The 14,661-nt window shown below is 49.2% G+C and overlaps 1 protein-coding gene and 1 non-coding gene across 2 annotated transcripts in view; both read left to right on the forward strand.

The window, feature by feature from the left end:
• Positions 1–1,643: 1,643 nt before the first annotated feature.
• Positions 1,644–14,661, forward strand: part of PPP6C (protein phosphatase 6 catalytic subunit) — a 28,142-nt gene continuing 15,124 nt past the window's right edge. The window contains exon 1 of the mRNA XM_058672222.1: positions 1,644–1,831. Coding sequence (XP_058528205.1) covers positions 1,757–1,831 — 75 coding nt within the window. The 5' untranslated portion in view covers positions 1,644–1,756. The remainder of the gene's footprint in view (positions 1,832–14,661) is intronic.
• On the forward strand, positions 10,895–11,004 carry LOC118759922 (U6 spliceosomal RNA). The gene has a single exon (XR_004996463.2). It is a non-coding gene; the product is annotated as a U6 spliceosomal RNA (small nuclear RNA).

Here is a 14,661-nt window from a genome sequence, read left to right on the forward strand (position 1 = left end):
ACGCTTCCCTGTCACTGTGTACTAGTCGCATTGTATACTTTTGAGATTTGATCTTCGCTGTGTTTACTGTGTGTCTTGTAAAGAGAATGAGCCCCATGAGGGCAGCGGCCCCTGGCTCATTCGCAAAAGCAATCTAGGCATTGTGTAACAGCTTGCCAAGCCACCACAGGAAGGAACGCCCCTGGGTGCGACACGCTGTGCTTCTCCACAGACTTTTGGCAGATAATCTTCCTTTGAGATAACTTTATAGTAAAGACCAATTGGGGAAAAAAAGAGTGAGACGAAGAATTGGACTCGTTCAAGATCTTGTGTAACTTTGGTTAGCGGCCCTTAAGACAGGTTTTAGGGCAAGAGGATTCGGAGGAGAGTCTCATAAGCAACAAGCACTTATTAGCGTCTGTTACTGAGAAAGAAACGTTTATTTGACAGAGAAAGAGAGGGAGATGAGATGGACCTGGTTTACTGCTCCAGGTGGCGCAGGCCACAGCCAGGCAGCAGGGACTTCACTCGGATGTCACACATCGGCAGCAGGGACCCAAGATCTGGCCGTCTTCTACCACCTCTCCAAGCACATTCGCAGTGAGCTGGACAGGAACATGTTACCATCCTGCCACCGTGGTCCGTTCCTATAAAACAGCAGTGTTCACCTTCGGGCTCTCATCTTCGTCCTTGCCTCACTTGGCTCCCACCAAACTGCTATTTGCATCTTTGGGCTTCCTCACCAGCTCCCCCAAGAACTTCCCGCAGGCGTCTGGCTGGATAACTCCTCTTCTTGGTGGCTCTTTAAAACTCTTGTCTTCTTTCCTCCGCTGTGGCTTTCCCCTCTAGTACCTATCATGTTGTCATGTGTAACATTTATTATGGTGTCTTCCTCTTCTGAGTGTTAAGCCTCAGATCGAGGATACACATCCCTGTGGTGTGTACTGGGTTTTCCCTGTGCTTGGCGAGTAGCTGGCGCTGCTCAACAAATAGATGTGGAATGAATGAATGCATGTTCACGCAAAGGACCAAACGCCCTGTCCTCAAGGGGACTCCCAGAGACCCATGCTTAAAGCCAGCAGACCTATTTTCCCATCTTGCCTTCCCTGTGAGACTCGCGGACTCCAAACCGTTTTCCTCGCAATCATGAAAAGAATCAATAGGGGAAGGGTGTGCAAGAGGGACACAGCCAGATGCAAACAACAACAAAAGACCTACAGCCTCGGGTCTAAGGAGAGCTTTGAGGCTTCTTTCCTTATCTCCAATACCAGAGCATTCGGAGCTTGGCGTCCCCGCCGCGGGTTTAAGGCAAGGTTTTCACAGGTTGCTAACGGCTTTCTATGATCGAGCTTACCACTTTTTAAGTGAAGATGTTCTGTTGAGGGAGGGCTTAAAAGGATCGGAATGAGCCACCACGGAATGGTTGGGTCACCTTCTGGGCCGAGATGCCTCCGACAGCCCTCGCACCGTCGGAGGTGAAGTAAGAAGGGGAGGGGAAAGAAAAAAAAGACAGACGCGGGCTCCAACAGGAGACTACAAATCCCAGCAAGCTCCGGGACAAGGCTACTACGGGTCCCAGCAGGGTCCGTTCGCGAAACGGAGGCGGCTGGGGAGTGGGGTGGCGCGGAGAATCAGGTCACGCTTGAACGTCGCTGCGCAGACGCCACTCAAGGGGCCGGACGTGACGCAGGGAGAGTTCCGGCTTCGGCCTCCGCCGCCGCCGCCGCCTCCACTGCCGCTGTTGCCGGCAGAGCCACCGCGGCTGGTTCTTCCTAAGATGGCGCCGCTAGACCTGGACAAGTATGTGGAGATAGCGCGGCTGTGCAAGTACCTGCCGGAAAACGACCTGAAGGTGAGGCGGGCCGTGGCGGCGGGGCTCGCCCCTTCCGGCTGTGGGGCGCCCGCCGGTCCCTCCCGCGGCTGTCCAGGCGGACCTGGGCTGGGCGTCCGGCGGGGTCGCGGGGGTGCTGTCCTGGCCCCCGGCTGACAGCAGGGGTACCGGCGGCTCCCCACCTCGGAGGCCCCTGAGGTCCGGGCGGCGTGAGCGGCTGCCACCTGCTCCCGGGGCCAGGAGCCCCGGTGGCCCTTGTCTTTGAGCTCATTTCATCGGGCATCTTGCGATGCTGTAAGTGGTGGTCCCCTGACACCGCTTCGCTAAGTGTTCTTTTTTGCTTGATTTTGTGTGTGTGTGTGTGTGTGGAGTGGGAGTTAGACTTTTTGCTTGTTACTGACAAGTGCGAGTAACTGGGTATATGGTTGCGACTTCGTAGTATCTGCACACAGGGAGCGCTTTGAGCCTTGGCAGGCTTTTTTTTTTTGTAAAGTGCTTCTGTGCGCCGTTAGACACCAGCGTTTGGGGTTCTGGCACCGTGCATCCGCTAGTGCTCGGGTCTCATTTGTCGTGTGAACTTTGGCGCTGTGATGGAGCTGTTGGAGTTGTTTTTATGCTTTGGGTTTTAAACAGCTTTGTCTTTGGCAGTGAATGTCAGAAGGAAGGTGTTAGTGTGTGTCTCTGTTTACGCCCGGCTCTGTTGGTACAGGAAGTTGATCTTTTAGCATTGCTCAACAAGTATGCAAAGTGTTTCTGCTCCCTCCCTCTCCAAGCTGTTGGCAGTGAGAAGGAGTTGTGCTTAGGTGTGAAGTCTGTGGGCTTGTGCTGGGACAGTTGTGCCTTCCCCCATTGTAAATAGGATAAGCTTTTATTAGTGGGAATGTGGTGTGTATGCTCCCAGTCTGCGTTTGTAGCCAGCAAGAATGTAACCAGCACTTGGGCCTAGTTTGGGAAAAACTAGCCACCTCTCTTTGGGTAATCTTGGTCGGCCTTTGGAGGAATCCACTGCTTGCTCAGGAGTGGTGTAGAATCCTGCCGGGTTTGTTAGATGTCGAGCTGTTCCATACATTGTATTTCCAACTTGAGAGAATATGCCTTGGAGTTAGCTTCAGGTCGAGGCCGGAATGAAAGGCTGGATTTGAACCACACTCAGTTGATTTCCTTAGAATCTCTCAGGTGGATGAGTGTAAAGGAAATAGCGTTAACAACTGATCGGATTTCCTGTTGAAGCACAATTGAAATGTGCTTACTTGTATGTGTTAATAAACTTAAAAAAATTTTTTGAACACTTATTAAAAGAGTTCTGGATTTTTCTGTATTAAACACTTCTGTCTTGGAAATATAGTGGTTTTTTTTTTTTAATCAGACTAATGTGCTGTTCTTCTCTGGAGTATTTAAAGCAATTTAATTTTGTCTCTTTTTCTTGGCATGATGTGTAAACTAAAAATAGGCTGGCCAAAAAATATCCTAGGAGCATCTTAGATGCTTTCAAGTCAATAGAAAACATTCTAAAGGGGGAAGGAGAAAAAAATAGGCCAATTAATGAACATGATGGAAAAGACTTGTTTTGGAATAAAGGAAGGTAAAATTCATTTTTTTTTGGCCCGGTGCGATGGTCTAGCAGCTCAAGTCTTCGTCTTGAACACATTGGGATCCCATATGGATGCTGGTTCTAAACACGGCAGCTCCACTTCTCATCCAGCTCCCTGCTTGTGGCCTGGGAATGTGGTCAAGGATGACCCAAAGCCTTGGGACCCTGCACCTGCATGGGAGACTCAGAAGAGGCTCCTGTCTCCTGGCTCTTGGCTTCGGATTGGCTCAGCTGTAGCACTGCAGCCACTTGGGGAGTGAATCATTGGAAGGATGATATTCCTGTCTCTCCTTCTCTCTGTATACCGGAATTTACAATAAAAGTAAATAATTCTTTTTAAAAATTATTATTATTATTTTAGAGGTTGGAGGTTCAAGATGAAATAATAAGTAAATGGTGGTCCAGTGCAATAGAGTAGTGGGTAACGTTCTCACCTTGCATGCGCCGGGATCCCATATGGGCACCAGTTCTAATCCCACAGTTTCGCTTCCCACCCAGCTCCCTGCTTGTGGCCTGGGAAAGCAGTCGAGGATAGCCCAAAGCCTTGGGACCCTGCACCCATGTGGGAAACCTGGAGGAGGCTCCTGACTCCTGGCTTCAGATCGGCATAGCACCAGCCATTGCAGTCACTTGGGGAGTGAACCAAAAAACAGAAGATCTACCTCTCCTTCTCTCTGTTTATCCGCCTTTCCAATAAAAATAAATAAATCTTTAAAAAAATAAAAAGTATTCAGTTATTATTTTTATTGGAAAGACAGATATACAGAGAAAAAGGAGAGACAGAGAGGAAGATCTTTCATCTGATGGTTCACTCCCCAAGCAGCCATAATGGCTAGAGCTGTGCCAGTCCAAAACCAGGAGCCTCTTCCAGGTCTTCCACTCGGGTTCAAGGTCCCAAGGCTTTGTGCCGTCCTCAACTGCTTTCCCAGGCCACAAGCAGGGAGTTGGGTGGGAAGTGGAGCTTCCTGGATTAGAACCAGCGCCCATATGGGATCCCGGCACGTTTAAGGCGAGGACTTTAGCTGCTAGGCCACGCTGCCGGGCTCAGTTCCAGGAATTCTTGCTTGCTTTTTCTGAGTTACAGTGAGTGCCTGTCCTGCCTCTTCCTTCACGTCTCATTTTTGGACTCTTGGGATGTACATGGCCTGTGTTCTTCTGGCCTGCAAGTGGCTTGCTCTGGCCTGGTTGCCCATCTCGGTGATGATGTCTCCTCCTGGAGTGTTAGGTTGTGCATTGAGCCTTCAGGTAAGGCGAGGAAAGTCCAGCACGCCAGCAGCAGGCTCACAGTGTGGCGTCGGACAGGACTGATGGATGCTCTCTGTGTCCTGGCGCTGGTACTCTGTGTTCCTGCCCTGTGGCTCCTGAGAACGCATTCGGAATGTTGGTGCTGTCTGTGATGTTCACTGACAGGAGCCTCAAAGCTTCTGGTAGCTTCATTTTAAAAAGTGTAAGAATAAGTGAAGTTGGGCCCGGCGGCGTGGCCTAGCGGCTAAGGTCCTCGCCTTGAACGCACCGGGATCCCATATGGGCGCCAGTTCTAATCCCGGCAGCTCCACTTCCCATCCAGCTCCCTGCTTGTGGCCTGGGAAAGCAGTTGAGGACGGCCCAATGCATTGGGACCCTGCACTCGTGTGGGAAACCTGGAAGAGGTTCCTGGTTCCCGGCATCAGATCGGCGCGCACCGACCCGTTGCGGCTCACTTGGGGAATGAATCATCGGATGGAAGATCTTCCTCTCTGTCTCTCCTTCTCTCTGTATATCTGGCTTTCCAATAATAATAAATTAAAAAAAAAAAGAATAAGTGAAGTTCTGGTAGCACTTAACTGTTTCAATGTGATATCAGCATCAAATTCTTCATGTGATATTGTGCATTTCTTAAAAAAATAAAGTCTGAAATGCTTTGTTACTGCATCATGTTCAGACCAGCCACATTTCAGTTGCTCAGTAGCCTCGTTGGGCAGCACAGGCCTCTGTCGACCCCTTAGCTGCTTTCTCAGAATATACGATCTGAAAGAGAATCAAAGTGCACCTAGTTTTGTACCCTTCTTGCTTTACAATGTGGGAAGTTGAGCTTTGTAGAATCTTTAACTCTCCTGGGGAAGTCTGGCTCATCAATACCAGTTGGAACTCAGTTGGAAAGTCTCCTTAGGCAGGGTTACAGAGAGAAAGCTCTTCAACCCAGTGGCTCACTTACTAAATGGCTGCAGTGGCAGGGCTGGTCCAGGCAGAAGCCAGAATCCTGGAGCCCCATTCAGGATTCTCATCTGGAGGGTATGGACCCAAGCACTTGGGTGGTCTTGTTTTTTTTCTCTACTCATTAATTAATTGATTAATTAATTTAAAAACCTGTGAAGTAAAGAAATTTAAGATTTGTTTTTTTATTGCAAAGTTAGATTTAAAGAGAGAAGAGACGGAGAGAAAGATCTTCCATCTGCTAATTCACTCTCCAGAATGGCAGCAGCAACGGGAGCTGAGCTGAGCCAAAGCCAGGAGCCAGGAGCTTCTTCCAGGTCTCACTGAAGAGTGCATTTTCTTAAAAATGAAGTCTTCATTTTTTTCTGAAATAAAGTGGCTACAGAGTCCCGAGGTTTTAGGCCATCTTGTGCTGCTTTCCCAGGCCACAGCAGGAAGCCCGATGGGAAGTAGAGCCGCGGAACATGAACCAGCGCCTATATGGGATCCCAGAGCACGCAAGATGAAGATTTAGTGTTTGGGACATCACACTGCCCCCTTAATTTAATTTAATTTTATTTATTTTTTAAAAAGATTTATTTATTTATTTATTTATTTATTTATTTATTTATTTATTTTACTGGAAAGGCAGATGTACAGAGAGGAGGAGAGACAGAGCGAAAAATCTTCCGTCTAATGGTTCATTCCCCAAGTGACCACAACGGCTGGAGCAGAGCCAATCCAAAGCCAGGAGACAGGAGCTCTTCCAGGTCTCCCACTCCGGTGCAGGGTCCCAAGGCTTTGGGCTGTCCTCAACTGCTTTCCCAGGCCACAAGCAGGGAGCTGGGTGGGAAGTGGGGCTGCTGGGATTAGAACCGATGCCCATATGGGATCCCAGCGTGTGCAAGGTGAGGACTTTAACAGCTACACTATTGCGCTGGGCCCCCTTTATTTTATTTTTTAATTTTTTTTTTATTTCTATTGGAAAGTCAGAATTTGCAAAGATTAAGTATAGACAGAAAATCTTCACTCAACATGTGGCCACAACAGTCTATCTCAAGCCAGGATGCATGAGTTTCTTCTGGATCTTACATGCAAATGTAGTGGCCCGAGGCTTTATGCTATACTCGATTGCTCATCTACGCCAAAAGCAGGGAGCTGGAAGGGATTTGGAGCAGCTGGGACATGAACTGGCTCCCACATTGGATTTTTGTGTGTTCAAGGGTGAGGATTTAGCTACTAGGCTACCGCACCGGTCTGTGATCATAGCATTTTTTTAAATCCACACTAATATCATCAATTTCTTTTCCCCTGTGTCTGCGGTCAGGGCAGAAACAAAGGGGAAAGCCCCACCCAGCCTCCCACCCATCCCAGGTCCCTGATGGGAGTCACACTCTGAGGGTCCTGCTCAAGCAGTTTTGATAGTTCAACAGGTCTGAATTGCTGCCAATCTCACTGTTCCAATCGCAATGAAACCTATTCAGAATCCACTGGCTGACATAGGCTCTTCATGGTTGGGGTTCTGAGATCAGCAGTTCGGTTGGAGGGATCTCCAAAGAAACTTCATCTGAGATGATCCCAAACCTGATTCTTGTGTGAGTTTGCCAGTACAGGGTCCGGCACCGTCCATCGCCCCAATCAGCTTATATATATGCTGGTTGTTGCAATTGCTGGATCAGTTCTGTTTCCAGCCCTGTCTTCCACTTGAACCAGTGGGTGTTGTAACCCAGCTCGATCCTACCCACTTTCATACTCGGTCGTCATGCAAACCAGTGGGAGCTGCAGCCTAGTTGGGGCAACTCCCCATAACCTCCACCAGGCCTGCCCTCTACCCTGGTTCCTGTGCTTGCCACTATGTATCGCAGACTTGTTCTGTCTGTCCCACATCCCATTTAGCTCTTGTACTTGTCAGTGGGCATTGAAGCCTAGTTCAACCAACCTACTATCCAGCCCACACACATATACTGGCGAGTGCCTTTCTGTCTAGCCACTTCTGCCCCCTTCCTGGTTTTCATGCTCTCCAGTAGGAGTGGTAACACACAAAGGAGGTGCCCACTATCTCTCTACTAGGCCACTCCCACTCCAAGGTTATGCACTTTCCAAGTGGTTCTGGCATTTAACTTGACAGAATTAGCCCCCAGTGCCAGCCTCTGCCATCTGATGCTGCGGCAAAGGCCAACCAACCCCCACCCACTCTCAATTTTGCTTGTACCAGTTAGAACAGTCAGCTCAACCTGGCCTTTCCCTAATCTAGCTCACATGAGGCCCACAGGTGTTGTAGCCCTGCCTGGTCTGGTCTGCCCCCATCCCAACTCATGCTCTCCAGTGGGAGTGGTTGTCTAGCAGGGGAGCCCACATTCCCCTGTCGGCTTTGCCTTATCCCTCCTGGTTGTCATGTGTGCTGTTTGGGCGCTGCAGCCACATGTGGTACGGCTCACCTCACCTTGGCATTCTTTAATGTGCACTGGTATGTGTTGCGACCAAAGCTGGCCTGACCCAAACTCTGCTCTGGTGCTCGGATTCGCCAGCGGTTGGTGTGAATTGGTTCAGCCTGATCTGCCCCCCACCTATGCCATATGTTTTTTGGTGGGTATCTTTCTCTGGCTTGGTCTGGGTTGCTCCATATCGTGGTTCTTCCGTTCACCTGTAGGGACTGTGTTCCGACAGAGGAGTTGCCCAAGCTCCTCCTTCAGAACCTCTGCCTATGCCAGGTCTTGGGCGTTGAAGGTGAGGAGTTTAGCCGCTAGGCCACGGTGCCAGGTCCGAAAGATTTTATTATTTATTAGAAAAGTTACTTAGATTTACGGAGAGGGGGGCCCGGCGGCGTGGCCTAGCGGCTAAAGTCCTCGCTTTGAAAGCCCCGGGATCCCATATGGGCGCCGGTTCTAATCCTGGCAGCTCCACTTCCCATCCAGCTCCCTGCTTGTGGCCTGGGAAAGCAGTGGAGGATGGCCCAGTGCATTGGGACCCTGCACCCGTGTGGGAGATCCGGAAGAGGTTCCAGGTTCCCGGCTTCGGATTGGCGCGCATCGGCCCGTTGCGGCTCACTTGGGGAGTGAATCATTGGACAGAAGGTCTTTCTCTCTGTCTCTCCTCCTCTGTGTATATCTGTCTGTAATAAAATGAATAAATCTTTAAAAAAAAAAGATTTACGGAGAGGGGGTACAAAGAGAAAAGTTCTTACACCCAGTGGTTCACTTCCCAGATGGCCGCAGTGGCCGAAGCTGAGCTGATCTGAAGCCAGAAGCTCCTTCGGGACTCCCACACAGGTGTAGGATCCTAAAGTTTTGGGCCATCCTCCACTGCTTTCCCATGCTAGAAGCAGCAAGCTAGATGGGGAGTGGAACATCTGGGACAGTAACCGGTGTCCATATGGGATCCCAGTGTTTACAGGGGGCAGGTTTAGCCATTGAGCCATCAAGCTGGGCATATTTTATTAATACTGTCCCCAAGAGCAAATATAGGGAATGGTGTATTTTATATGGTAACATAAGCTAAAGAAATAATAATAAAAAATTCGAACCTTGAGTGTTTGAGAGGCAGGGAGAACAGGGAGATGAGAGCAGGAAATAGAACTGCTAAGAAGCATCTTGAAGAAATGGAGAAGTAGGGTCTCCTAAGAATGGAGGCCGTGAGCAGCTTTTTATTCCAGAATGAAGGGTTAAGTGGCTGCACTGGGCAGGGAGTGTAATTTGCCCTAGATTTGGAGTAGAGTTGAAACTGTGGTCTTGAGAGTGAGTGTGTTAGAGCATCGAGAGGCCAAGCTCTGTGCAGCCAGGCTGCAGAACGAGTTGTGGGGCCTGGGAAGCAAGGAGAAGAGGGGAATTTGCTGGCGACAGTGAGGTTGTGCTGTGTGACATCACTGTGACTCTTGGCTGTCCTGCATTGGATGTACAGTGATACCACGTGCACCAGGGACTTGGAGATGGGGCTCTCTCAATTGCTATGAGAAGTTCAGTCAGCGGAGGCAGCGATAATCCTACTGTGTCTTAGGTACCTGCTCTCTGGTTGAAGAGAAAATTTACACGTGTTTCCAAATACTCGGTTGAGATGGGCAGAGTTTGGCAGTAATCTTCAGTTTATGGTCCATTGTTACTTTGAGATCCGGTCTGAGACTGTGGGCTGCTGACCAGTTCACTTCAGAGTAGAGGGTGGGCCCTGTGCTTGCAGGAGCCTGCATGAAGATGCCAGTTGCAGACCCGTGGTCTGTGAGACGGGGAAGTGGCAGGTGTTCTGCAGGAAGTTGCTGGTGCTCTGCTGAGTCCCGGGGTCCTGCGTCTCTTCATCCGCGCTGATCTGGGCTCTGTGGAGGATGTGACCTGTAGGCAGGCACACCACTGCAGGTTGCTGGCTGGACAATCAAATACAATCTAGGAAAAAACCAACTGGGAAACAAGGGTAGACTGCTGCAGAGTAAGCCCAGGCCTCTGGAGAGGACAGTGTGGCTTAATTCAGGATGGAGTTTTCAAGAATTCTTGTTAATGTAATATTTAATAACTGATATTTATTGGGGGTGTATGTAGTTGAGCCCCCAGCTTTGAGGGATCTACATTTTAGGAAGTGAAGAACTTTTCTCTCAGAGATGAGTTACAGGAAGAACAGTGGAAGGTAAACTCCAGAAACTTCAGTCAGAGGATGGATTAGGTGGGAAAGATTGGCAGTGTATTCATGGTGCAAGCTCTGCCTCTCATTGATGGACATTAGGCCTTCTATTTATACTGTGTAAATAATATAAATATTATGTAAGTATTATGATATGAAAGACACACCCTCACCCCCATCCCTTCTCTCCCCATGCCCTGGTTCACTTCCCAAGGACCTGTAACAGCTGGGGTTGTCAGGTCCAGGCAGGAGCCTGGAACTTAATCTGTCTCCTGCGTGAGTAGCAGAAACTCAGTTGGTTGAGTCATTATGTGCTCCTTTCAGGGTGTGCATTAGCAGAAAGTTGAAACTGGAGCCAGAGCTGGAACTTGAACCCGGGTACTGTGATGTGGGTGTCTTGAGTAGTGTCCCACCCCTGTGCCAGAAGCCTTTCTCACATCTCTTAAGTTGTTTTAAGTATGAACTCTGAAATGGAACAAATACTTGACAATGCTCAGGCCTTATGGGATAAATTTGGAAACAGAAAGCGCTATTAATTCTTGTTCAAATTACAGCAATTGCTGCTACAAATACCTTGGTGGAATACTTATTTTTGGAGTTTGGAGAGTGTACCTGAAAAAAATACTGCATTTATTTGCAAGGCCTTAGGAATATGGATAAGGTCCTAAGATAAGTAGCTTGAAATATCACTGTGTTTTGATTTTTGAAAGTTTACTGGGGTGCTCGCTTCGGCAGCACATATGCTAAAATTGGAACGATACAGAGAAGATTAGCATGGCCCCTGCGCAAGGATGACATGCAAAAGTTTACTGCGATAAGCCACTGCCGTCAGTGCTAAGCAAGTCCTGGCTGCTGCACTTGGGGAAGCAACAGAAGAAGATGGCCCAGGAGCTCAGGCACCTGCTGCTCTCATGGGGGACCTGAGTGAAGGTCCTGGCTTTGACTGGGTGCATTTTGGCAATTTGTGGAGTGAACCAGTGGATGGAAGATCTGTCTCTCCTCCAACCCTGTTAACTCTGTCTTCCAAACAGATAAATCCCTTTTAAAAGTGTGTTGGAGGGTGTGTGTGGCTCAGTGTTGCTGTGCGGGATGCACGTGTCCAGGTCAGTGTCTTGGCTCCTCCTGCCGTCAAGCTTTGCAGTCATCCGCTTTCTGGAGGCAGTTGGCAGAGACTGCCCTGCCCTTCATCGTGGTCCAGCCATGGTGGCTGCTGGTGTTCACAGTAAACCAGCAGGTGAAGAGCTCTCTGTCTCTCTGCTTTTCAAGTCATAGGAAAATAATTTTTAAAATTTTGCTCTTGTTTTATTATTTATTGTTTACTATTTATTATTGCAGACCCATGTGGGCCTTTGGTTAGGATGGAGAGATGGAAGGGTTGAGTTGGGGGAAGGAGGCGGTGATAAACGTTTTCATCTTTTCTCCTGTGCTGCAGGAGGAGGGGAAGAAAGTGTTGTCAGACTGTCAGCACCGGGGACAGAAACTGTCCTTTATTACCTTAGGGACCCAGGAGGGGAAGTGTTCTGAGCCTGTTATTGAGTGGTCTGGATTGTTCTGAGAAGTTGTTGACTGTGTTGCACTGGAGGTAAGAAATTCTACGGCCTGTTGGCTGTCTGGGTCTACCATAGTGAATGCAGCTGCCTGTGCATTTCTGCCCCCAGGCCTGGCTCTTGTGAATACTGGTGGCTGCTGCAGCCTAGGCTAGATGACCCCGAAGAACCACTACCTGGCCCACCCCCAGCCCTGGTTTTCATTTGTCTCAGGTGCTGGTAGGTGCTGGCCTGCTTAATTCTTGTGTGCATCAGTGGGTGCTATGGCCTGGCCTGGCCTGACCTGTCTCCAGCCCTGGCTCTCATGCACTCTGGTGGGTGTTGCCACCTAGTCAGGGCAATGCCTCCGAATCCCTACTATGCCTACTTCAGGTTTTCACATGTGCCAGTGAGTGTTGAGGCCCAGCCCAGTCCAACCCAGCCCAGCCCAGCTTTCTCCCGTTTGTGCCGCTAGCAGTTGGCGGGGACTGCGGCCTAGCCCAGCCCTACCCGCCCCTAGGTCCAGCTGTTGCGTGCACGGGCAGGTGGCCTGACCTGGACTGTCCTGCCCCAGCCCTGGCTTTCATGTGTGCCTATGAGTGTTGGGTGATCCCAAAGAACCCCTATGAGACCCACCCCAGACATGGTTCTCCAAGTGCCGCAGGAGCTGCCTTACTTTTCCATCCTGCCCCACCTTGCCCTAGCTCTTATGTGCCTGGGCAGGTGCTTTGGCCTGACCCAGGGAGGCTTCATTTTTCCTCCTCTGATCCATGCCGTCTTGTTTCCTCGTTTACCTGTGGGTGCAATGGCCCCGTCCATGGAAGCCCCAGAAATCATTTTATGCATCTTAAACAAGCCCTCAGTGACCCCATTATGACCTGTCCCCACTCCACAGTCCCCACGCAACTCATGATGCCTTCATGTATGTCTGGCAGCAATGATAGTATGGGGCAACCCTGACCAACATGTGCTTGGCAGGTGCTCCACATCAATTTCCTCCAAATCTTAAACAAACAAACAAACAAAAAGTAGCTGTGCTGGTGCCCTGGCATAGCTAACACATAGTTAGCTTTAACCAAGCACAGCATGGTGTTGGCTGTTTTTCTCCTAGAAGCACAAGGCAACCTAGGCAGCTGGGGTTTACTTTAGTTTTATTTAGTTAGTTGAAGGGCCGAGTGACATAGAGAGAGTAATAGAGATTTTTTTATCTACTCACTCCCAAATACCTGTAATGTCTGGGGCTAGTCCAGGCTGATGCTGGGAGCCAGGAACTCAGTTAAGGTCTCCCAGCTGGGTGCTTGGAACCCAGTCATCTGTGTCCTTCGGTGTCTTCAGTAGGCTGGAGGAGTCAGGAGGTAGATCCTCACAGCAAACCTAGGAATTGTATATGGGATATATCCAGTGGGTCTGGCGTAATTGCCTACTGGCTAAATCCTTGCCTTGCATGCGCTGGGATCTCATATGGGCACAGGTTTGTGTCCTGGCTGCTCCACTTCCCTTCTAGCTCCTTGCCTGTGGCATGGAAAAGCACTGGAGAATGGCCCAAACCTTGGGACCCTGCACCCACGTGGGCGACCCAAAAGAAATTCCTGTCTGCTGGCTTTGGATCAGCTCAGTTTTGGCCATTGCAGCTACTTGGGGAGTGAACGTGGATAGAAAATCTTTCTCTGTATTTCTACTTCTCTGTAAATCTTTCTAATAAAATAAATAAATAACTTTAATAAAAAATATTTATTTTTAATTGGTCCTAATAAAAATAATTAATCTTTAATAAAAAGATTCATTTTTTTAAAATAAAAATGATATACGGAAAGAAGGAAAGACAAAGATCTTTTGTCTGTTGGTTCACTCCCCAAGTGGCCACAATGGCCAGAGCTGAGCTAATCCAAAGCCAGGAGCCAGGAGCCTCTTGCAGCTTTCCCATTCAAGTGCAGGGTTCCAAGGCCTTGGGCCGTCCTCCACTGCTTTCCCAGGCCACAAGCAGGGAGCTGGATGGGAAGTGGAGCTGCCGGGATTAGAACCAGCGCCCATATGGGATCCCGGTGCGTTCAAGGTGAGGACTTTACTGCTGCTCTATCAGGCCAGGCCCTAAAACCGTTTTCAGTTTACATGCAGTTATAAGACAGTCCAGAAAGGTCTCATGTATCTTTATTTTTTTTTTAAAGATTTTATTGATTTATTTTTATTGGAAAATCATATATACAGAGAGAAGGAGAGACAGAGGAAAATCTTCTGTCCGATGATTCTCTCCCTAAGTGACCACAACAGCTGGTGCTGCGCCGATCCAATGCCAGAAGCCAGGAACTTCTTTCTGGGTCTCCCACGTGGGTACAGAGTCCCAAGGGTTTGGGCCGTGCTTGACTGGTTTCCCAGGCCACAGGCGGGGAGCTGGAACGGAAGTGGGGCCGCCAGGATTAGGACCGGTGCCCACATGGGATGCTGGTGCGTTCAAGGTGAGGACTTTTAGCCACTGCGTGCCTGGCCCTGAACATTTTTTAATGTAATTTTTATTGGAAAGGCCAATTTACAGAGAGAAGGACAGAGAGAAAAGATCTTGCATACATAGATTCATTCTCCAAAAGGCCACAACAGCCAGAGCTAGGCTGATCTGACGCCAGGAGCCAGCAGCCAGGAGCTATTGGGTCTCCCATGTGGGTGCAGGAACTCATAGCTTTGGAAACCCTCTGCTGCTTTCCCAGGCCGCAAGCAGGGAGCTGCCCTGGGAGCTGGCACCCGTATGGATGCTGGCGTCACAGGCAAGGAATTAGCCAGTTGATCCATCACGGGCTGCTGGCAGCGGTTGTTTTTATTGCAAAGTAGTCCATGGTATCAGTATACCATGATTTGTTTCAGCATTTGCTTATTCAAGGACATCTATCCAGCTTTTATCAGTTTTGAATTGTTTATGAATGTTTATGTACAGATTTTATGAGAATGTAGGATGTTTTTTTCAGATTTTT

Source organism: Ochotona princeps, chromosome 14, assembly GCF_030435755.1.
Source record: "Ochotona princeps isolate mOchPri1 chromosome 14, mOchPri1.hap1, whole genome shotgun sequence".
NCBI lineage: Eukaryota > Metazoa > Chordata > Mammalia > Lagomorpha > Ochotonidae > Ochotona > Ochotona princeps.